This window comes from Telmatherina bonti (genome assembly GCF_933228915.1).
Source record: "Telmatherina bonti genome assembly, chromosome: 13".
Classification (NCBI taxonomy): domain Eukaryota; kingdom Metazoa; phylum Chordata; class Actinopteri; order Atheriniformes; family Telmatherinidae; genus Telmatherina; species Telmatherina bonti.
Genome location: NC_136611.1, coordinates 5,751,071 through 5,775,847, shown reverse-complemented (window position 1 = coordinate 5,775,847; position 24,777 = coordinate 5,751,071). Strand labels below are relative to the sequence as shown.

The 24,777-nt window shown below is 41.7% G+C and overlaps 1 protein-coding gene across 1 annotated transcript in view; it reads left to right on the top strand.

Moving 5' to 3' along the window:
* wdfy3 (WD repeat and FYVE domain containing 3) overlaps positions 1-24,777 on the top strand; it is a 137,567-nt gene that overhangs the window by 87,304 nt on the left and 25,486 nt on the right. The window contains 22 exon segments of the mRNA XM_079252111.1: positions 3,009-3,120; positions 3,195-3,385; positions 4,060-4,212; positions 6,037-6,110; positions 6,187-6,348; positions 6,421-6,515; positions 6,587-6,707; positions 7,960-8,177; positions 8,895-9,091; positions 11,606-11,740; positions 13,304-13,483; positions 13,858-14,091; positions 15,846-15,945; positions 17,770-17,930; positions 18,542-18,771; positions 19,443-19,552; positions 21,649-21,831; positions 23,449-23,573; positions 23,575-23,607; positions 23,682-23,759; positions 23,880-23,922; positions 23,925-24,109. Of these exon segments, the coding sequence (XP_079108237.1) occupies positions 3,009-3,120; positions 3,195-3,385; positions 4,060-4,212; positions 6,037-6,110; positions 6,187-6,348; positions 6,421-6,515; positions 6,587-6,707; positions 7,960-8,177; positions 8,895-9,091; positions 11,606-11,740; positions 13,304-13,483; positions 13,858-14,091; positions 15,846-15,945; positions 17,770-17,930; positions 18,542-18,771; positions 19,443-19,552; positions 21,649-21,831; positions 23,449-23,573; positions 23,575-23,607; positions 23,682-23,759; positions 23,880-23,922; positions 23,925-24,109 (3,120 nt within the window).

Genomic DNA, 24,777 nt, shown 5'->3' with positions numbered 1-24,777 from the left:
TAACTGACAGGTTACTGGCAACTAACTGGTTACTGACAGGTTACTGGCGACTAAATGGTTACTGACAGGTTACTATCAACTAACGGGTTACTGACGGGTTACTGGCGACCAACGGGTTACTGACGGGTTACTAGCGACTAACTGGTTACTAAATGGTTACTATCAACTAACGGGTAACTGACAGGTTACTGGTCGACTAACGGGTTACTGGCAACTAAATGGTTACTGACGGGTTACTGGCAACTAACGGGTTACTGACGGGTTACTATCAACTAACGGGTTATTGACGGGTTACTGGTGACTAACGGGTTACTGGCGACTAAATGGTTACTGACGGGTTACTATCAACTAACGGGTTACTGACAGGTACTGACCGGTTACTGGGGACTAACGGGTTACTGATGGGTTACTATCAACTAACAGGTTACTGACGGGTTACTGACAGGTTACTGGCGACTAACAGGTTACTGACGGGTTACTGGCGACTAAATGGTTACTGACGGGTTACTATCAACTAACGGGTTACTGACGGGTTACTGGCGACTAAATGGTTACTGACGGGTTACTATCAACTAACTGGTTACTGACGGGTTACTGACAGGTTACTGGCGACTAACAGGTTACTGATGGGTTACTGGCGACTAAATGGTTACTGACAGGTTACTATCAACTAACGGGTTACTGACGGGTTACTGACAGGTTACTGGTGACTAACTGGTTATTGACGGGTTACTATCAACTTACGGGTTACTGACGGGTTACTGGCGACTAACGGGTTACTGACAGGTTACTGGTGACTAACGGGTTACTGACGGGTTACTGGCGACTAAATGGTTACTGACGGGTTACTATCAACTAACGGGTTACTGACGGGTTACTGGCGACTAACGGGTAACTGACAGGTTACTGGTCGACTAACGGGTTACTGACGGGTTACTATCAACTAACGGGTTACGGACGGGTTACTGGTGAATAACGGGTTACTGACAGGTTACTGGCGACTAAATGGTGACTGATGGGTTACTGGCGACTAATGGGTTGCTGACGGGTTACTATCAACTAACTGGTTACTGACGGGTTACTGGCGACAGACGGGTTACTGACAGGTTACTTACGACTGACTGGTTACTGATGGGTTACTGACGGGTTACTGACGACTGATGGGTTACTTACAACTGATAGGTTACTGACGGGTTACTGGCGACTGACAGGTTGCTGATGACTGACGGGTTACTGATGAATGACTGGTTACTTATGACTGATGGGTTACTGACTGGTTACCGATGACTGATGGTTGACTTATGACTGATGAGTTACTGACAGGTTACTGATGACTGGCGGGTTTCTTACAACAGATGGGTTACTGATGGGTTACTGGTGGGTTACTGACAGGTTATTGATGACTGATGGGTTACTTACGACTGATAGGTTACTGACTGGTTCCTGGCGACTGGCGGGTTATTGATGACTGATGGGTTACTTACGACCGATGGGTTACTGACTGGTTACTGGCGACTGGCGGGTTATTGATGACTAACGGGTTTCCGACGGCCGATGGGTAACTTATGACTGACTGGTTACTGACGACTGACTGGTTACTGATGACTAACTGGTTGTTAAATGATCTGACCTTTGCTGGCAGTTTGAGTATGACGCTTGTGGAGATCAGTTCCTCTGCGATGTCACATCTGTTTCATGGTGAATGATCTACTTGAGTGTCTGATAAGTTTTCATCTCTGACTTCCAGAAAATCCTGTCAGGCTGATGTAACGGATAAAAGAATCAGTTTGTTCCCATGGTAACGGTGCAGGCTGGTGATGCAGCTTTTTCTGCAAAGTTTACGAAGAGGGAAGATTTGGATCATAAATAATAAAAACAAACTCTACTTAGGTTCTGTTGCATAGATTTAATTTTGTAGATGGAGAAAACAGTTGAACTAACATATGTGTAGATACATCCTGGTATTCAATCACAGAAAACTATTTAAATTATTTGATGTCATTTAAAAAAAACAAAAAAAACAAAGAAAAATAATGTAAAATATTTTAATGACTTTTTTTTAAATGACTAATTGAATAAAATCACATCAGATGACTTATTAAATAAAATTTCATGATATGTATTTAAATGAAACAAAAAAAGTTAAACAAATAGAGTGAAATAGATCAAATTAGAATATAATTTTTTTAAATTTAAATAAAGATTAAATGAAATCAAACAAAAATTTAGATTTAATTTAATGAAGTGAACAAAAGAAAATGTAATTACATCTAATTATAATAATAAAAATAAAATACATTAAAATAAAATTAAATGGAGCAAAATTAAAGATATCCCCCAAAAAATAAATACAATAAAATAATATAGATAAAAGTAAAATCAGAACAAAATATAATTTATTAAGATAAAATAGAACACACTGAGATTAATAAAGTACATGTAATCAAATAAAATATAATAAGAAATACTAAAGATTAAATTAAGATAAACCAAAAAATGATAAAATTAATTCAATTTAAATAGATATAAAAAAAAATATTTCAGTGAAAGGAAACAAAGTAAAACAAAACTGAATATGAATTTATTTAAATTAAATTAAATTATATAAACTGAAATAAGAAAAAATGAGAACATTTTAATTAAAAAAGCTAAAATAAAATTAAATGAAATAGAATAAGATGAATTTAAAAAAAGATATAATGAAATCAAGTTAAATTGAGCAAAGGTTTCTTCATTTTTCCAAACTGAGCAGTTTGTCGGTTCGCTGCAACTCACTGGAAGCAACACCTGCAGAGTTTCATGGGAATAAAACTATAATCTCATTTTACTGTCAGCTGAACTGAAAACTTGACATAAAAAATTTTACTTTCAGCAAAAGTACATAAATATAAAACATCTACGTCTTTTACTGCAACTTACCTCACACGTCATCCTGACTGGGTTCTTCTAGAATAACCTCTGCTGGTACATCTCACGCAGCCTGAACATCTCCTTCCTTCTGTCTCCAGCTCGCCGTGTCCTCCCATGAAAACGCCACTCCGGTCAAACTGATCCACAACGCCGCCGGACACCTCAACGGAGCGGCACGCACCGTTGGAGCTGCAGTTATCGGATATTTAGGTAAACCACCTCTCTGGCAGCTAACCCTGTTTCCTGCTTCTCCTGCGTAAGTCATCTCCTCCTGCACCTTTCAGGCGTCCGCGCCTTCACGCCCAAACCCGTGGCCACCAACCTGCAGTATGTGGGAGGAGCCGCGGCCATCCTGGGCCTGGTTGCCATGGCGTCAGACGTGGAGGGGCTGTATGCGGCCGTGAAAGCTTTGGTGTGCGTCGTGAAGAGCAACCCACTGGCCAGTAAGGAGATGGAGCGCATCAAAGGCTACCAGGTTGGACGCCAGACGCATAACGCTGATTCATGTTTTCATTGACCTCATCCAAGTTTGAGTCTGAATATTTCACACAAATTTTTTTTATTGAGTTACTTTGTAGGTATATATTCATTACATAATTAATTAACTATTATATAATGTAATTTTATACTTCCCAGTATCTGTTATGAGGCAGAAAACGAGCATCAGATCGATTTTGACCAAACTTTTTACCATAGTGATGCCAAATGCGTCAAAAACACACATTCGCTGATGAACTGACGTTAGGATAGCCGAGCTAAATTTAGCCTGAAGTTAGCGGCCTATTTGCGCCTGGAGTTAAGAGGAAAAAACTTTGTTTTCTTTCTGATGGATTACACTGAAAGCATGTCCGTATGACCGCTAAGCCCGTTTGTGGAAACTGCTGCAGTGGTGCATTCATGATTTAATGTGTGTGAAGAGCATCCGGAGGTGTGTTTGCTGATCGTTTTCAGCTTTTGACGTACAGATTATCCACGCTGAAGGCATAAATATCCTGCAGTGTGAACGTCTGATAGACCACACTCACATTTTAGTCCAGTCTGTGTTTAGCTAGTCACCGTTGAGGAAAGTAGCAGCGGTCCAGTTTGCAGTGTTTGCAGGTCCGACGCTGTGACCTAAAGCGTGTAAACTGTTTTTATTTCCTCTCTTAGCTGCTCGCCATGCTGCTGAAAAAGAAGCGCTCGCTGCTGAACAGTCACATCCTCCACCTCACCTTCTCTCTGGTGGGGACAGTGGACAGCGGCCACGAGACCTCCATCATTCCCAACTCCACCGCCTTCCAGGACCTGCTGTGTGACTTTGAGGTGACTCGCGATCCCAATGAACGCTTTGACCAGATCAAGGCCGGATTATCTGACGGGCATTATGGGCTCAGGCCCAGGGGCCCACGCCTACTAGGGGTCAGGGCTGGGCAATATGGCTGAAAAATGAAATCAAATCCGATTTCCAATTTTAATCGATTTTTTTCCCCTTACTGTAAAGAAAGAAATAGTAATAAATTACAAACCTCAAATATTTACCTGAATTTAAAGTGCAACTAAACAAGTTGTTAAATAAGAGATGCAGGCGCTGCCACTGTAAACATTATAAAAAACATGTTTGCATTTAGTGCGTTTCCACTGTGAGATAGTTTTTAGCTTTTGATCATACATTTAGGAATAGGCCTCACTTCACTTGTGTAACTTTATTCTAAAATTAAAAAAACTAATAATAATTAAATATAAATATAAATATATTATATATTATATATATTATAAATATATATAATTTAAATAATTAAATAATAAATAAAATGGCCTCCTTTTGGGAAAAAAATAGTGATTCCTTTTAGAGTATTTAGACATTAAATAACCAAAACAATTGCCCACATTGGCAATGAGGTAATAAAAATGAAAATTGACCTCTTTGATACAGAATCCTATTTTTTTTTTTAAATCCCTGAATGTTGTTTAAAGCTATATTTCTAACATACATGTATTATTACATTCTTGCTGTTTTTTGTTTCATTTACACAGTTTTGGTAAAAAGACGAGCCTGTCAGCTGCATCTGGCTTCAGACCCCTGTGGCATGTGCCCCCTCCCACGCTGAAAACCCTGAAAACTTTCCAAAAACTAAATATCGCCATAAAAACCCGCTAATGGAAACACCTACATTTAAAAGAAGTCTCAAATATTGCTAAAAAAAGAGGTGTTTTTTCAGACATTTAGATATAGAAATATATTGCAAAAGTGTAATGGAAACACTTTTTTTGTGTTTACGTGTCCCCAGACGTGACGTGGGGGGTCGTGACCATATATGGTCGTGACCAGTTAATTCCCGGTAAAGATGGCACAGTGTGCAATAAACAACAGGGAATTTCAGAGTTTTAGAAAAGAAGGTGAGGGAGGAAAGCTTCGAAAATCCGAAGCAAATTCTTCGCAGCAAGTAGAAAACCCTAAAATAACGCTACTGGCCAGTTTGCATTAACCGCAGTTTTTGTAAAATCTCACGAGAGATTTTACGACACTTGATGCTAATGTGCTAGACATTGTTCAATTGAAACACCCGCAAATCACAATTGTTGTTGGTCGAAACTTAGAAAAATCGTTTTTATTTTGCAACAAAATGTAAAGGAAGCACTTGTTGTTCGTTTCTAGCTGCCATGTTGTTGTATTTATGTGTTTCTGTGGGAAACCAGCTGGAGTGCGCCGACGTCACTAGAAGGTACGGAAGCCCAAAAGGTGCTGGCGGGGCAAAAAAAAAATCCTGATTTTCATAAAAATAAATCTTCATAAACAGCAAATTTAAGTTATTTGATTAAATCGATTAATCAACCAGCCCTACTTGGGGCCCACATAGAGAAAACACCAGCAGTTTGGAAATCAAACAAAATGTACATAAAACCCAGACAGTTACACTACAGTGTCTAGTGTGTTGCTACTGGTACCACTGGCTGAGAGATGTTAGAAATGCCGTTTCACATTATTTCCTTTAAAATTTTCACAATGTTGCGGTGGGGAAGGGGGCCCCTGGAACACTCTGGGCACAGGGACCTGTGCGCTTTTAATCCGGCCCTGGACCAGATGCTTAAAAAAGCATTTTACAATCTGCGCTACGAAGGTTTCACTGTGCACCTTCTGCTCCTCAGGTGTGGCTTCACGCTCCCTACGAGCTCCATCTGTCTCTGTTTGAGCATTTCACCGAACTCCTGACAGAATCCAGGTAAGTTTCATAAGCTTTAGAAACACAAACAGTCAGAAAACACAACCAGAATAACAAGCGATGATGTTTTAAACAGCGAAGCGGCCAAGAACGCCAAACTCCTGCGGGAGTTTCAGCTGATCCCCCGACTGCTGCTGACGCTGCGGGACACGTCGCTGTCGCAGCCCACGGTGGCCGCCATCAGCAACGTGCTGAGCCTGCTGCTGCAGGGCTTCCCTAACCCGTACGACCTGCTGCGGTAGGAAACACACACACACACACACACACACACTCCTTCCTCTCGGTGTTTAAAGCAGGTTTCATCTCACAGGTTTGGCCAGTTCATCTCCTCCACACTTCCCACCTTCGCTGTGTGTGAGAAGTTTGTTGTCATGGAAATCAACAATGAGGAGAAGATTGATGGAGGTGAGGAGGTCTTGGACGGTGTGTGTCTGTTGTCGTCTTGCTGGTGCTGAAACGTTGTCTTCTATCTGCAGGTAACGACGATGATTTCGGCGGCCTCCTGTCCGCCAGCCTGATCCTGCTGAGAAACCGACTGCTGGAAAACCTTCTCAGGCTGCTCTTCACCACGAAGGAGAAGTGTACAGTCAATGCCCAGTAAGCGTCACTTTCCTCCTGTGTCCTGACATTTCTTTTAAAATTATTTATTTGTGTATTTATTTATTATTTTTTTAGTTTTATTTTTGTCCGTCTGGTAGACGTATAACTCAGATACTTATGGATGGATTTTGATAAAAGTTTTGTCAAATTTTGCACATGTAATAAGGAACAAGTGATCCGATTTAGGGTTGATCCTGATCTTCATGTGGATTCAGGAATATTTTAAAGGTTTCTTTACAATTTGAAGTTTGAGATAACTTCAACATTTCAGCTTCTAACTTCACAGATAATGTCCGGGATGTTAAATGAATGTTATGAAATAGTTTTTTCCATAAAGTTATAATTTTTTAAACAATAATATCTAATAAATACGTAATCTATTTTTATATATTATATATAAAATATATGTATATTTTAGGAAAAAATAATATAAAAGTTTTTGTTTTCTAACACTTAACATTTTACATAATTTTTTAAAATAAAAGTTGTTTTGTTTTTTTAAATAAAAGAAACTGTAAAATTTCAGTTTCCATCTGGTATTAATGAAGTATATTTCATTTTATTTCCAGTACCTTGACATGACTTTGTTGTGAACTGGTGCTGTACAAATAAAGCTTACCTGAATGGAATCAGCTGTGCTTTGTAAAGCGTAAACATCAGCAACATCTGCATATATTTGACACTACATGTATGAATGTTAGTCAACATATATATATGTCACGATGGCGGTGGGGATGTGGACCCAAATGTAGGAGTCAGGAAGCCAGGATGCAGAAATCAGACGTGATTTTAATTCCAGTAACAAAAGTGAAGGTAGAACTAACAAAATGAACCAGCAACTCGAAACAAAAACTGAGGGGTAGAAATACAAAGAACACAGATGAAATTAATCGGAAAATCAAACCAGGTGAAACTAATGAACAGGAACCTAGACTCAAGAGGACTAAAGGAAAACTACAAACCAAAACAGCAAACCAGAACTAAGAAGAAACACAAAATAACACATTATGACAATATAAAAGATCAGTGGCTCTAAAACGGAACCTTGTTGCACACCCATTGCTGTTAAATTACTGCTTTTAACTCATTATTCTACATTTTATTCCCAGGTTTTCTGTGAAACTTGAATGTTTTTGGGTCTTTACTGCTGTGATGTGATGCTGAACCCAAGGAGGCTTCACCGACTGTGGACCTCTGTTTGACCTGCCACGTCTCCGTCCCCCCCCCCCCCCCCCCCCCCCCCCCCCAGGGCCTGCGAGGAGCTGGTGAGGACGCTCGGCTTCGACTGGTTGTTGATGTTCATGGAGGAACATCTCCACTCGAGCACGGTGACCGTGGCCCTGTGGATCCTGGTGGTTCTGCTGTCCAACCAGTCCATCCTGAACCGCTTCAAAGAGGGCCTGTGTGGCGGAGGCTGGCTGGACCACACCGACTCGGTCCTGACCAATAAGATTGGCACGGTGCTGGGTGAGCTCAGATGTGAAACGCAGTAGCGTTAGGTGACCAGACATCTCAGGAAGAACATTTTTTACTGATTTAGGATCAGATTTTGCAGCGTTTATTGGTAAATGTTTGACTCCCTGCAGCGTTAGTCAGCAGCATGATGTCCAGTGTAAATACTGTATGTTGTAACGTGGCTCAGCAGACGCCTCTCCTCACTCTGGCAACGCTCTCCGTCGGAGTTGGCCGTCATTCAGTAAACAGAAAGCTGTGCAGTTTGTGCGCCGCACCGCCAAGGGTTCGTCTTCTCATTTATTGCCCCCCTGCTCCCCCTGCTGCCATCGTAACCCTCCCCTCCCCTCCCTCTTTCAGCTTAGTGGTTTTCAACCTCCGCACACTTTTTGGATTCAGCCAATCTGTCATCCTGAAATGGGAGATTTTCCCCTCAAACAAATCGTTGCAGCAACTTGCAGGTTGAGAACCATTACGTTTTGCTATACAAGCAACAAATGCTGTAAGGAAACCTTCAGATTTAGTTTAAATCTTCCTGACAACCAGCTTAAAGCTTATGATAGTGGTTTATTAAAGCATCCTCCTCCCTTACAATCCTGCTGCGTTGAACCCCAAACCAGGCGCAGACGGCTCTAGGTGCCCGAGTCAGAGAGTTTGCAGCGATTCAACCTGTTTATTCTGGTTTTGTTGACTTTAACGGGTCTCTTTTGTGTCTGTAAACGTCCTCTCTAGGCTTCAATGTGGGTCGCAGTGCCGGCGGTCGTTCCACAGTGCGGGAGATCAACAGGGACGCTTGTCATTTCCCAGGATTCCCGGTCCTGCAGACGCTGCTGCCCAAACACACCAACGTTCCTGAGCTTTACTTCCTCCTCATGGCGCTCTTCCTGCAGCAGCCCGTCATCGAGCTGCCAGACAGTCTGCAGGTACATGTTAGTATACCCAGCTTCCTTTTACTCCCTCTAACTGACACTTCGTAACTTCTGCACTTTAAGTCCTCATGAAACGGAAACAGGGGTCCAAATGTTCCAACAAACAGACAAATAACGCTTTTTCACCAATCAGAGCTCAGAATTTAGCTTCAAAATCAAACAAAGTGATCATTTTTAACTGATGGCTGATAAGAAATGGATCTTTCTGAGCAAATGTGATAAATTTAAGCTCTTAATCAATTTTAGCTCTTTAGCTGCTTAAATGTTTGCTTGACTGCGTTTCCATTACCCTTAAAGTTGCAAAAAAACCTAAATATTACAATACAAATCTGCTAATTAAACATCTACATTTCTAAAAAAGCTCTCAAACATTGCTAAACAGTTTTAGTGGTGGCTTTGCCAGATGTTTCTAGATAGAAATATATCACAAAAGTATAATGGAAACAGTTTTATTTGGATTTATGCACCCTGGACGTGATACAGGAGGTTGAAACCGTTTATTTCAGGTAAGGATGGCGCAGTACGGACAGACGGACGTATTTTTAAAACCATTAAAGAGAAAAATATATATATATTTTATATATAATATAATGTATGATATAAATAAAGAATATATAACTTCTATCTTTGATAGCAAACCACAGTGAGATGCAGAGTTTTACAGGGATTTAGAAAGAGAACTGAGGGAGAAGAAAAGCCGTAGAAAATCCTCCCCAGCTCGTGGAAAACGATGAAACGAAGCCACCAGGATTCCTGGCAAAAGCTGAAATTCTCCTAATTCTCCCTCGCCAACAGACTTTACGAGAAGTTCGACTCATGCACTAAACACATCGATAAATATCAAGTAAAATGTTTATTTAATCTGTCATCATTGTTTTGTAATGGACCTTCATACTATCATACGTGACACATTGTGCTGAAGTCTGGGGAAACACATGACGGACAACATTACATGCTATCCTCCTTCTTTAAAAAAGCCACATTCCATCTATACAGAACCAACTAATTTTAATTCATTCATTCATTCATTCATTCATCCATCCATCCATTATCCAAACCGCTTAGTCCAATGGGAAGCTGGAGCCTATCCCAGCAGTCTGGGGGACAGGCAGGGTACACCCTGGACAGCTCGCCAGTCCATCGCAGAGCCACACAGAGACAAACAACCACTCACACTCTCAACAAACAAATTTTCTGTTCATTAAATTAAAAGTATTGAAATTTGAAGACCTTATTAAAATTGAAGATACTTCAAATTATGTGTAAAGTTAAAAATGATCAATTACCCAACAGCATCCAGAAGCTTTTCCAGTTATGAAAGATGACGTTCAGCCTGACAGGAACATACATGTTCAGAAAACCAGGCGTGAGAACAAATGCTAAATTTCTTAGACTCTGGAACAGCTGTAATGAAGAAATAAAAACACGTCAATCTATCGGAAAATTTAAACTAATGATAAGAGATGATATAATTTAAAATATGAGGCATGTATATTGTATAGCGGGGCTGTGACGATATGCTTTCGTAAGATAGATAAGATAGGATAAACTTTATTTATTAAGCACTTTTCATTGACACAAGGTCCCAAAGTGTTTCATAACAATGAAAACATAGAAAACCTGCAAAGTTTAGAAAAAAAGATTAAAGAAATTAAAAAAAACTGATTTGATTGATATATTTTTTTGGAGCCGATTCAATTAAAATTGTGATTCTTTGATATTGCTGATTTTTGTAGATTAAAGCAAAACTTTTTTTGCTTATCTTTTTTCTCGATTTGAATTGGAAAAAGACAACAAAGTAGCCCGACCATCATTCTGCTGCTACAATGTCCATCAAAATGAGTAAAAAGATCAATAAAAATGACCAAAAATTTATAACGGATCACTTTTATATATTTGAAAAAAATCAAATTTTTAACATAAATATTTTTTTTTTAAATTGTAAAGTAAAAAATCCCAATATTAGATTTTTTAATTTGATTTCCCACCCCTATAGTATATTATGATTTATTGTGTGTACTGTTGAAGTTTTATTGCAATGGAATTTAATGTCTATTATAATTTTTTATTTCATACCGTGAAAGTTTTTGGGTGTTACTGATGAGGGGGTTTCGAACCAGATAAGAGCTTAACTTCTTCCAAAACCCTTTTCAAACTTAAGAAGCTTGTTTTGTTTGTTGAAACCAATACTTGTTCTTTTTAAAAGTGTTTTATTTGGAAATGAAGTCTAAAAAAAAAAAAAAAAAACACAATCCAGTGTAAAACCTCCAAATCACAGCTATAGTTAGTGAAAATTTTGCAAATATGGTTTTTATTTTGTGTAAAACCATAAAAAATGCAGCTTATAAATAGTTTTATTTTAAATTTGTGGAAATAAACTTGCTGAGTGACAACAAAAGGAGATAAGAAACATTAAAAGCCTTCAAAACTCACACATATCCTCATGATGTCAGTTTTACTGAATGTGACTGTGTGTGTGTGTGTGTGTGTGTGTGTGTGTGTGTCTGTCCTCAGTTTGACCTGGACTCTATCTGGACGTTCATCTTTGGCATGCCGGCCTCCAGCGGGACAGTCGTGGGCTTCATCCACAGCGTTTGCACCGAGGCCGCCTTCCTCCTGCTGGCCATGCTGCGCAGCATGCTCAACCTCGTAAGAAATTACGTTTAATTATACAATCAGCGCTTCTCAAACTGGAGGTCTCCAGATGATTGTGAGGAACATCCAGTCGATTTGTATCAGAAAAATTCAGGATTTTTATCAGGGGTGTTTGAATGAAAATGTAAACGACACATTAATGTGTAAACGGCAAACTGAGTCCACCGTATGTTGTCTCGTTACTCAAAACGTTTCAGAACAACACGGCCAACGTACAAGGATCAAATAAAAACAGTTTATGTGGAGAAGGAGGTGCAGGAGGTAAACACACAATGGTCAAATTACCAAGACGTTAAAGATGCATTCTGATTCAGCAAAGAAACGCAAGATTGAGAGAGAAAAATACAAAACAAGAGTTTTCCGCTGGCTGGAAAAAGGACACGTAGGACCAAGCGGCAACCTCTGCGGTTAAAAGTGAAGCCAATGCAGAAGTGCATGAAACTGCAGTTCCACCTTCATCCACTAGGGGCTGCAAACCAGAGCAAATCCCCATAGACTCCCATGTTAAAAAGACCAACTTCACAGCAGAAATAAACATGTTTACAGCAGAAATAAACATGTTTACAGCGGAAATAAACATGTTTACAGTGGAAATAAACATGTTTACAGCAGAAATAAACATGTTTGCAGCCTGGTACAAAAAACAATTTAGCTTTAACAGGTCAGGTTTACCTTCATGACAACTGTGGGGGGAGTGAATTTTTTTCTAACTCCTCCATTTAGAAATAATTTCATCTCGAAATTTGGTATATTTAGGGGCGTGTCCTTTTGATTGACAGGTACCTGATATCCCGTTTAAAGAGGGAGGACAACCGTGATTTTAACCAGTTAACAGTTTGACTTAGCTTTAGCCCGCTAGGGCTGTGACGATATGCTTTTGTCCCGATTTGATTCCGATTTTTTTGGGTGCGGATTCATTGTAAATTGCGATTCTCACAATTCTTTGATATTGCTGATTTTTGTAGATTAAAAAACAAAAAAAGTACAATTTTTTTTATTTTTTTTTTTTGCTCGTCAATTTCCTTATTTTATTCATTCATTCATTCATTTTCTGAACCGCTTAATCCAATTCAGGGTGGCGGGGAAGCTGGAGCCTATCCCGGCTGGCTTTGGGCGACAGGCAGGGTACACCCTGGACAGCTCGCCAGTCCATCACAGGGCCACACAGAGAGACCAACAACCACTCATGCTCACACTCATTCCTAGGGGCAATTTAGAGAAACCAATTAACCTAACATGCATGTCTTTGGATGGTGGGAGGAAGCCAGAGAACCCACGCATACACGGGGAGAACATGCAGACTCCACATAGAAAGGCCACTGACCAAACCCCTCCCCAGCCAAGGATAGAACCACATTTAATTTTAGTTTGGGAAAAAAACAACACAGCATCATTCTGCTGTTATAATGGCCAAGTAGTCAACTAAAAAGATCAATAAAAACAATAAAAATGACAAAAAAGTTTATAATGGATTATTTATTTATTTGGAAAAATAAATGGCTCGGTCTTCACTGCAGCTGCACTGGAAGTTTGAGGTCATGCATGTTTCCCTTCCAGCCATGGCAGTCAGAGGAAGAAGGTTCCTGGCTCAGGGAGTACCCGGTCACCCTCATGCAGTTCTTCAGGTACCTTTACCACAACGTCCCCGATCTGGCGCCGATGTGGCACAGCCCCGAGTTCCTCTGCGCCCTGGCAGCCACCGTCTTCCCATTCAACATCAGGCCCTACTCTGAGATGGTAAGTTCCACTTCGCTGATGCCAAATCTGGATGAGATTCAGCAACAGGAAGTAGAAACTGGGAAACTGTGACCTGTACTGGTGAGCTAAAGGGATGTCGTCTCTTTAATCAAAAGTATTGATCTGTAACTTTATTACTTTGGGCAGATGTATGGTGGCTGTCCTTTTATGGGCAGTAAAAACGAGCTTGTTGGCCTTTTTGGAGCCGCAGGAACGATTATCTTTCACAGCAGCAGTTTCAGGATCGCAGGTGGAAACACGGCAGTGTTTCCTGCTTTCCTCAACGCTGATTGCATAAGTGTTGCTCCTGAAGGGAAGAAAAACATGGCTCTGCTGTCGGACTAGAAAAACAACGACCTCTCCGTCGTTTCTAGGTGAGTGATTTGGACGACGAAGCCAGTTCTCCCACTGAGGAGTTCAAGGCCTTTGCTGGGGACTCTGGCATGAACCGTAGCCAGTCTGAGTACTGCAACGTGGGCTCCAAGACGTCGCTGACCAACCACCCGGCCAAGAAGTACGTCTTCGACTTCATGAGGGTTCTGATCATGGACAACCTCTGCATGACGCCGGCCAGCAAGCAGACGCCCATCATCGACATGCTGCTGGAGGTAAACAGCTGTTAAACAATAGACTGTAGATGAAAGATGGACGGAGCCTCCGGCGGTTAAAAGTGAAGCCGATGCAGAAGTGCATAAAACTGCAGTTCCCCCTTCATCCACTAGGGGCTGCAAAACAGAGCAAATCCCCATAGACTCCCATGTTAAAAAGACCAACTTCACAGCAGAAATAAATCAAATCAAAGATACTTTATTCATCCCCAATGGGAAGTTCAGAGTTCAAGAGAAGTCACCTACAAACATGTTTACAGCAGGAATAAACATGTTTACAGTAGAAATAAACATGTTTATAGCAGGAATAAACATGTTTACAGCAGGAATAAACATGTTTACAGCCGGAATAAACATGTTTACAGTAGAAATAAACATGTTTACAGTAGAAATAAACATGTTTACAGTAGGAATAAACATGTTTACAGCAGGAATAAACATGTTTACAGCAGAAATAAACATGTTTACAGCAGGAATAAACATGTTTACAGCAGGAATAAACATGTTTACAGCAGGAATAAACATGTTTACAGTAGAAATAAACATGTTTACAGTAGGAATAAACATGTTTACAGCAGGAATAAACATGTTTACAGTAGAAATAAACATGTTTATAGCAGGAATAAACATGTTTACAGCAGGAATAAACATGTTTACAGCAGGAATAAACATGTTTACAGTAGAAATAAACATGTTTACAGTAGGAATAAACATGTTTACAGCAGGAATAAACATGTTTACAGCAGGAATAAACATGTTTACAGCAGGAATAAACATGTTTACAGCAGGAAAAAACATGTTTACAGCAGGAATAAACATGTTTACAGTAGAAATAAACATGTTTACAGCAGGAATAAACATGTTTACAGCAGGAAAAAACATGTTTACAGCAGGAATAAACATGTTTACAGTAGGAATAAACATGTTTACAGCAGGAAAAAACATGTTTACAGCAGGAATAAACATGTTTACAGTAGAAATAAACATGTTTACAGCAGGAATAAACATGTTTACAGCAGGAAAAAACATGTTTACAGCAGGAATAAACATGTTTACAGTAGGAATAAACATGTTTACAGCAGGAAAAAACATGTTTACAGCAGGAATAAACATGTTTACAGTAGGAATAAACATGTTTACAGCAGGAAAAAACATGTTTACAGCAGGAATAAACATGTTTACAGTAGGAATAAACATGTTTACAGCAGGAAAAAACATGTTTACAGCAGGAATAAACATGTTTACAGTAGAAATAAACATGTTTACAGCAGGAATAAACATGTTTACAGCAGGAAAAAACATGTTTACAGCAGGAATAAACATGTTTACAGTAGGAATAAACATGTTTACAGCAGGAAAAAACATGTTTACAGCAGGAATAAACATGTTTACAATAGGAATAAACATGTTTACAGCAGGAAAAAACATGTTTACAGCAGGAATAAACATGTTTACAGTAGAAATAAACATGTTTACAGCAGGAATAAACATGTTTACAGCAGGAATAAACATGTTTACAGCCTGGTTCAAAAATCCATTTTAGGTTTAATAGGTCAGGTTTACCTTCATGACAACTGTGGGGGGAGTGAATTTTTTTCTAACTCACCCGTTTAAAGTAATTTTAAACCGAGCTTCAGTTCAGCTCTTCAGAAACCTACGGGTGACGTCACGGAGGCTCCGCCCATCTTTCTGTATACAGTCTGTGTTAAACACAGTTTGTGCCTGTTGTTTACGTGTTTGTTTACTTTTTGCAGGCTTCCCCGGAGCGCTCCACCAGAACTCAGCAGAAGGAGTTTCAGTCCAACATCCTGGACGGCGTCATGGAGCATCTCCTGGCTGCGGACGTACTTTTAGGTCAGAGCCGTCTGCAACACCTCCGATGTCTGAACCACTGTTATATACGGAGGAGCAGCAACCTCCACAAATGATCTGGCGGCCCCCAGTTTGAAAACCACTACTCTTTTTCACCTAGACTGGGAGTGGGCAAGTCTTCCCAGTTCTAGATGTTTCCAGTTCAAACTGAGCAGAACTTGAGAAGCTGTTGGATCCATTTCCTTTGAATCGGGTGTTTTAGAGCCGGCTCGGGTCCTCGAGGGCCACAGTCCTGCAGGTTTTCCATGGGTCCTTGCTCCAACACAACACAACTTCATACACTGTTCCATCCTTTTAACCTCTCACACCTCAAGAGTGTTTTGGGGGTTTTGGCTTGAAAATGATAAAAATAATAGATTATTTTTGTGATTATAATCTATAAAAACCACTGTTATGTGGATTTTGTATGGAAACCTGCTGCCAAGGCCCAACAGGAAGCATGGTTGTTTGACTAAACGTGTTTTTATCCAGCTGGATGGAAATCCTGAAGGTAAGGCAGGATATTCATGATGTTGAAGCATAAATTTGGCTCCAGTTTGGTGAATCTTGGTCAAAGCAAAATGAAACGGAAATCTTTGGAATCTGTGCTTTCAGTAGAGGCGTCTGCTGTGTTTACGTATAATTTTACCAACTTTATTTACCTGGTCTTTTAGGACGCATTCACATCGCTTTATCGATCCGAATCCGTTGGCTCGGAAAGTCGCTTTGTTTGGGGAAATGTGCACAAATTCTGATTCGGATCAAAGAAACGGAATCGGCCCGTTTCAAGTGGACCAAATACAGGGAGTGGACTACACAACAAGTCCCTTCCTGCATGTGGCGTAGCATTGCATTGTGGGTAAATCCATAGCGATGGCATTAAGGGTCCTCTGCCTCGTCTGGTGTTCATACTGCGTCCATTGTTGCAGTGGATTTCTGCAGTATACTTGCATAAGACACAATAAAAACCCAAAACAGCCATAGTTTGGTCTCCATGTTTAACTGGCAGGTGGAGGAAACAGTTTTCTTCTTCACGCCGGTCTTGTCCTCTCTTCTGCTAAATACCAGTGCAGCGCCACCTCTGGTGGGAATGGGGAGATGATATTCTAATGGTTTGACTGGTTTCACCAAAGTGCAGCGTGAACACGATCTCGGTCCGCATGGATACACCGCTCTACAGCGGAGCCGGGTCTCCAATCGGACCGGGTCTTCAATCGGACCGGGTCTCCAATCAGACCGGGTCTCCAATCGGACCGGGTCTCCAATCGGACCGGGTCTCCAATCAGACCGGGTCTCCAATCGGACCGGGTCTCCAATCGGACCGGGTCTCCAATCAGACCGGGTCTCCAATCGGACCGGGTCTCCAATCGGACCGGGTCTCCAATCGGACCGGGTCTCCAATCGGACCGGGTCTCCAATCGGACCGGGTCTAGTGGACTATCCTGATGTGAATGCACCATTACCTGTTCATAGAAAAGTTTTCATTCGCTTTTAGCTGAGATTCTGGCTTTTCTGTGGAGATCGTGTGTCTTTAGGCTGGAAGACGTAAAGCCCACAAGGTTTATGACCTTAAAGGTTGCTGCTTACTCTGAACTCAGCACTGCCCCCTAGTGGATGAACTGACTTAACTAAGGCAACGTAAAAGACGCATGTGAGCCAGGTACGTTGGAGCAGGGATTTATCTAAAACCTGCAGGACTACGGCTCTCTAGAATCTCTTTTAACTCCAGGATGTTTAATCAGAGACTGAAGGTTTAGATGAGATGATGTGTGAAACCTCGTAGTTGGTACGAATCTCTTGATAACTCCCCCGTCGGTGTTCGTGCAGGCGAGGACGCCTCTCTGCCCCTCAGCAGCGGCGGCAGCTACCAGATCCTGGTCAACAACGTCTTCTACTTCACCCAGCGGGTGGTGGACAAGCTGTGGCAGGGCATGTTCAACAAGGACTCCAAGCTGGTGGTGGACTTCATCGTGCAGCTCATAGGACAGGTACACGGACTCGTTCTCCTGGTGCAGCATCTGCGTGTTGCTAGAATTGAATCGAGGAAGAAACCAGCTCTTACTGGAGTTGTTTTCCAGTTCATGCACAGTAAATTAGATAAGCGACGTCCATCGGACTGCAGCCGTTGCTCGCTTATTTTATCACTCCAAGGCAGAAATATTGAACATTTTTTTTAATGCGTTCAGGGCCTGACTGTGCAGGAGCCGAGTGTGTAAAGGGTTTAATGCAGAGAACATGTTTGGACTTTGTCCTATATGGTTTATGCTTTGCTTCTGCAAACATTATTGTGCAAGAAAGTAGATAAGGAGATTATTTTCTGAAATAAAAGATTCAAGCCTGCATAATGTTTCTTTGTGTTGAGAGAAATATCCTGATTGGATAAGCGGCTGCTTACGGCCGAGACACTCAGCAGCAACGATGATTTAAAGCAAACACAAGCCACTGTCTGAGCTGTTTAAAGGTACTTTCAGTGCAGAAAAATCCAGAAACTGGCCAGGATGGCTTGTTTAAGGTTCTAGAAAGTTCTCATGATGTGAAATGAGGAGGTTAAATCTCTCGCCTTCCTCTCATTGGCCTGTTTTCCCTCCCTCTCTTCCAGTCTAAGAGGCGTTCCCAGGGTCTCTCGCTCGACACCATCTACCACTGTCTGAACCGGACCGTCCTCTACCAGCTCTGCCGACCCCACAAGACGGTAGCTCAGCAGGTGGCCCTGCTGGACGCCCTGCGAGTTCTCACCGTCAACCGCAACCTGGTGCTGGGGCCGGGCAACCACGACCAGGACTTTGTAGCCTGCCTGGCCCACTGCTTCATCTGCCTGCACAGCGGAAGGTAAGAAAAGGAAAACACGAGGAGTTGTAGGAGATTATTTGTAGCACATGAAGCTCTGAATCCTCAATGTGTCGGTTTAAAGTAGCAGAGCTGTTTTGTAAACACGGTGAGAGCGATGCAACGTTGTCGTGTTTCTGTTTGGTAAAAACTAATCTTCGCCCGGGAAAAAAAGATTTGATGAGTTGCCTTCAGAGACCAGCTGATCAGAGCCATGATTTAGATTCAGAAGGAAATGGAACAAGAGGTTCAGATAGAAAGATTGACAATAGAAAGAAGCAGCAGGTCAGAGTGGGAACGGGAGGGAAAGAAAAAGCATCAGTCTTGTCCGAGAGAAAAAAAGGTGAGTTATGTTGGTACGCCAACAGAAACACGAAGCAAAGCGTCCACACACACATCCGTTGGTGGAAAGGAGGCTTAAGGTGCTTCAAGTGGACCATAAAATATGCAGTGAGCAGGTGAACCAGTGAGCGTCTCTCCCTTCCAGCCGCTGTTTGTGTCCAGGAACAAGTAGAAATAGTTTCCCAAGCAGCAGCAGGTGAGTTGAGGCTGAATTTCCTCCTGTGCTGGAAGCCAGTCGGCTCTAATGTCCCACTGCAGCAGAGGAGCTGAAACCTGCCGTCAGGCCTCTGCAGGGCTCGCTGATGCTGTGTGCTTGTGTTTCGTCTCTGCAGCAGCGTGGAGGGCTTCGGTCTGGAGGCAGAAGCCAGGATGACCACCTGGCATGTCATGATGCCCACGGAGAACGAGGCTGACGCCACACACAGCCACGATGTCAGCGAAGGTGAGACGCCGTGCAGTGTGGACGAGTCGATCCTGAGTGGGTGTGTGTCCACGCAGACTGGATGTGTGTGTCTGCATGTCCCGACAAGAGGACACACACCTCCCGGCTTCTCTGATTTAACTTCATTAGAGTCAGTTTGTCGTTTTACACTAAACTGACAGAAGGAGACGCATCTGGATGAGAAGATGAGCTCTGTGGATGAAGAACCAGTCAGGAGAAATCTCTGAACTCATTTCACTAAAGATTTAGTGCTGCTGCTTTATTATGGTCTGTAATTCTGTTGTGAGTGATATCTCAGCCTTTAGGTGATCTACGGAGGTTTTCCAGGCATTTATTTCCCGTCTATGATGTTTACAATCCAGCTTCAACATGTTTTTATTCAGAGACTGTCTGTTGAATCCATGAGACATTATTTAGAATTTTTTGTAAAAGGCACAAAATAATCATACAGTATAAACAGGCAAAAATAGTGATGCATGGATAAAGCAAAAAACCACGTTCTCTTTACGTATCTGAAATGGAGTGGGAGGAAGTAAAAACTTACATTATCCCACCCCCATCCTCATGAGTCATTATTAATACATCTCTTATCTTCCTATTGATAGCAGGATATTTCAACACATCCAGTAATAAATATACATCTTTCTCATTTATATACCTGGTAAAAAAAAATAAAAATAAAATAAAAATAATAAATAAATAATTTAAAATTAAATAAATCATAAATGGAAAATTAAATAATAATGAATAAATACATAATAAGTAAATAAATAATAAATTAATGAAATAAATAAATAAAAAATATTAATAAAGTTTTCAAACTGAGCAATATTTGGACATTATCTGAGCGTCCACTCCAAGCTATTCCAGCAAACTGAAAAAGAAAAAGTTCTCCTTGTTGTACGGACCCCTGTTATTTTGTAATTAAATTTACCCCTTAAATTATATCCCTCTTCCCTCCTGATAATAACTTTTGAATGTGTTCTGGTTGGAGACTATTTTTTGCTTTAAATTTGTTTGTCAAATAAAATCAACAAATTTTATAAGTCATGACTGTAAAAATAATGTGTAATCTCATACCCTGTCCCATTAATGATCTTTATTGCCTTCTTTTGCAAAATAACTAATGGATTTATTGTTCTTATGAAGTTACTACCCCAGACTTCTGCACAGTAAATGAGATAAGGAACAACTAATGAACAGTACAATATGCAGATTGATTTATTATCCAGTACCTGTTTTGTTTTGTTTGATACTGCGATACATCTTAAAATCTTAGTTTGTACATATTTAATGTGGGGTTTCCAACTAATTTTTTCACCTAAAGTCACCCCTAAGAATTGTATCTGTGTCTCTTTCAATAGTAACCCCATCCAACCGTGTATGGAATCGTAAATTAGATCTGTAATTTCCAATAAGTATTATTTTTGTTTAACTCAGATTTAATGACAGTTTATTTCTGCCCAGACATGATTTTAATTTATTCAGTTCATCATTAATAACTTTAATTAGAATTTATATTTTACTGCCAGAACAAAAAATATTGGTATCATCAGCAAATAAAATTATCTTCAAAACTTTCGAAACCTCGCAGATGTCATTTATATAAAGTAAAAAATAGTTTCGGGCCCAACAGTGATCCCTGAGGGACGCCTCAGGTAATGTCCGAGCATGTCGAACAAACACTTTCCAATTTATCACATTTGTGGTATAAAAATAAGATCACTATCAATCTTTGTTGCGAGGAGACACCTATGATGATGGTGATGATGATGATGAAACTTCCTTTCAAACTTTCCACCAATCAGAGAGCTTGAATTGACCGTAATGTCCAATCAGGAGCAGCCAAATGTTAACAAATGAGCACAGAAGAAGAAGTGTAAAGATCCTCAGTGGCAGGATTAAAGCCAAGAATATGTTTATTAATTCGTTCATTCATTCATCTGACAACTGAGATGGAGAACATCATGCCTGCGAGTAAAAGCTTCAGCTTCTACGTGTAATTTCACATGAAAACACATCCGACTTTTAATGTTGGTGCGGGTAAGTTGCCTCCAGCTTCGTGGTGTAAAAAAAAAGTTGTGGTCCCTGCGCAGGCCGGCAGCTGCTGCTGAAGGCGGTGAACCGCGTGTGGACGGAGCTCATGCACAGCAAGCGCCAGATGCTGGAGGACATCTTCAAAGTGTCTCTGCCCTGCAACGACCGAGGACACGTAGACATCGCCACAGCCCGACCGGCTCTGGAGGAGCCCGCCCTGAAGAGCTGGCAGAGCCACCTGGGTGAGACGAAGTTTTAACAGCTCTGTGCGTTCTGACTCCCTGCACGAGGGTTTTACTTATGAAGCCGATTTCCGTCCAGTTTCCGCACCGACCACTCTGCTGAGCCGACGGTTTGGCAGACGCTCTTAGACATTTATAGCGTTGTTTTTTTAATTTTCAATCAGTAAACTACGTCTGATTCTGACAACAGCCAGAAGGTTGTTTAACAAAATATTAGATTAGGATTTTCATTAAATTTTATTTCATAAGCTTTTTGCTCATTTAAGTGACAGATTTTTTTTTTCCTTATTTATCCGGGAAGTTGTCAAGACACTTAAAATATAAACCAAAAAAGGGCTCAAATAAAGTTTGAGTTGATTATTACTAGTTATACATAGTCTGGGTGAATACTCTATTCTGATTGGCTGCAGATTGTCTTTTCAAAAGTGATATTGGACACCAGTTAAAAAAAAACAGTTCCGTCAAACAGCCCAATAGTTCTAAATCAGTGCGCTGGCTCAAACAGCAGTTGTAACCGTGGTAACAGAAATGTTAGCGACAAACGGGCAGAAAGAATATCTGACTGACAACGTCAGACATCACATAAACATGATAAACATCCTCCCCGATTTCCTCATATTGTGAACAAATGTGCATTTCAGGGCAGAAAAATAATCATATTTTCACTGGAATCCGTTAAGAGGAGGGGGGCGCACTTCCGTTCATCACTCTTTTATCTTTCAGACTCGATCACCTGACGGTGCGCCATGCGCGCACACACACACACACACACACACACACACACACACACTCACGTTTATACACACTGAGCTCCCACATTTACCCCTGGCTGCAGTGTGCAGACTGAGGTGCATCATCGCATATTTGTTGCAATAGTATCTGCTGCGAACGAGCTCCAGGTGCTCTCAAAGCTGGTTACCTTGGAAATGCCACAACAAAAGACATTAATAGTCCCCTCTGCTCTTTCTTGTAAAAAACATTATTTTAACAGCAAAAAACAACATTAGTAATTGATTTTATATTATTTTCTTTTGTGAGTGAGCATGTTATAAGCGGGATAATGCCCTCCGAGGTGTCCATTATCAGAAAATAATGAATTTCACTTTGCATTGGACAGTTCACGCCCCCGCGTCATCCATTAATTTCTGATAATGGACACCTCGTTGGGCATTATACCTTATGTAATGTCAAGGAGTTGTAGCAGGGAAACATTGAATAGTTGCATGACTGCGTCCCTCAAGATTTTGTTTTACATTGCAAGAAGATTCCCCTCTGGAGGCCGATGTTAAATCTTTACCGTTTTATCCACCCAAACGGTGTGAAACGGTGTGAAGGAGAGGTCAGAACGCAACAAAAATGTAGCGTTTTACTGTCACAGCGATGTGCCGTAAACATGCCTGTCATGACTTCAACATCGGCTGCAGACTGGAGCTGCCAGACGCCTTCCTGCCTTTGCAGAACACACACATGTGCGATGATTTCCGCACCACAACACACAAACAGTCCACAAACCTAAGATATATCTCTGTATCCTCCCTCGTTCCTCCCTCTTTTTCTCCACATCAGACGTTACGATGTCTCACTGTCCCTCTGTCTGATCTTCTATCTGCCGTCCAGCACATGAGAAAAAATGCATCAGTCGAGGCGAAGCTGTGGCGCCAGCAACGCAGTCCAAACTGTCCCGAGTCAGCAGCGGCTTCGGCCTCTCCAAACTGACCGGCGTCCGGCGCAACAAGAAGGAGAAACAGCCTGAACAAGAACAGCCCGTCTGCACAGGTAAGGATGAAACCTGATGTTTGCCGCTCCGCTACACTTTGCTTTCCTCACAGCCTTGTGTTCATCTTCCACAGGAGTCCTTCCAGTGGATGTTCACCCACATCGCAGTTGTCCGAGACTTGGTGGCGATGCAGTACAAAGAATATCAGGAGGTACTTGCTTTATGTGAGACCGACGAGAGGACGTTAAAGTGTTCATTTATGACTCACAGCAGGTGTTTTTAATGTGACTCGCCACCATTAACGCTTCATCCGTCGCTTCCGTCACTGCAGCGGCAGCAGAACGCCCTGAAGTACGTGACGGAGGAGTGGGCGTCCACGAGTACGAGCTGCTGCGGGAGCGGGGCCTCTGGGGCCCGCCCATCGGCTCCCACCTGGACAAGTTTGTCCTGGAGATGACGGAAGGGCCCTGCAGAATGAGGAAGAAGATGGTCCGCAACGACATGTTCTACATCCACTACCCGTACATCCCCGAGACTGAGACGACCGCCAGCTCAGCGCAGGTACTTCATTCAGCTCCGAGACAACATCTGTCCCAGTTTATAAAACCGAGGGGGGCCGCTGGCCTGCAGGTTCTGGATCTTTCCTGCTCAATCACCTGCATTAACAGGATGAGGTTTGTTGGAGCAGGGAAACATCCAAACATGCAGGACCAGAGCAGTTCATAGAACAGAATTATTGCCGACTAAAGCGGCGAATCGTATCAATTCTCATCCTGAGAACTGCCGCAGGTCGCGTCACTGCGGGTAAGACGCATTATCTGGGTAAGACGCATTATGTAACCTTAGAGGTCGGCGCCGCCCCCTAGTGGATGGACTGACATAACCACGGCAACATTAAAGTGTGAGTGCAAGGGCGGCGGCGTGAGACATCCTGATTTCCGAACGGAGCAGAAATGCGACTCGTTGGATGATGAACCAGGAAGCGACGCTGACAGGCAGAGGCTCGCCTTCCCTGACGCTGACAGTCAGCTTTGTTTCTTCTCTGCTTGCTGGTCAGCGCCGTCTGCTGGTAGTAAACAGGGGAAGATGTGTCTCCACCACCAGTTATCTACTGGGAGTAAAACAAGGGAAGATGTGTCTCCACCACCAGTTATCTACTGGGAGTAAAACAGGGAAGATGTGTCTCCACCACCAGTTATCTACTGGGAGTAAAACAAAGGGAAGATGTG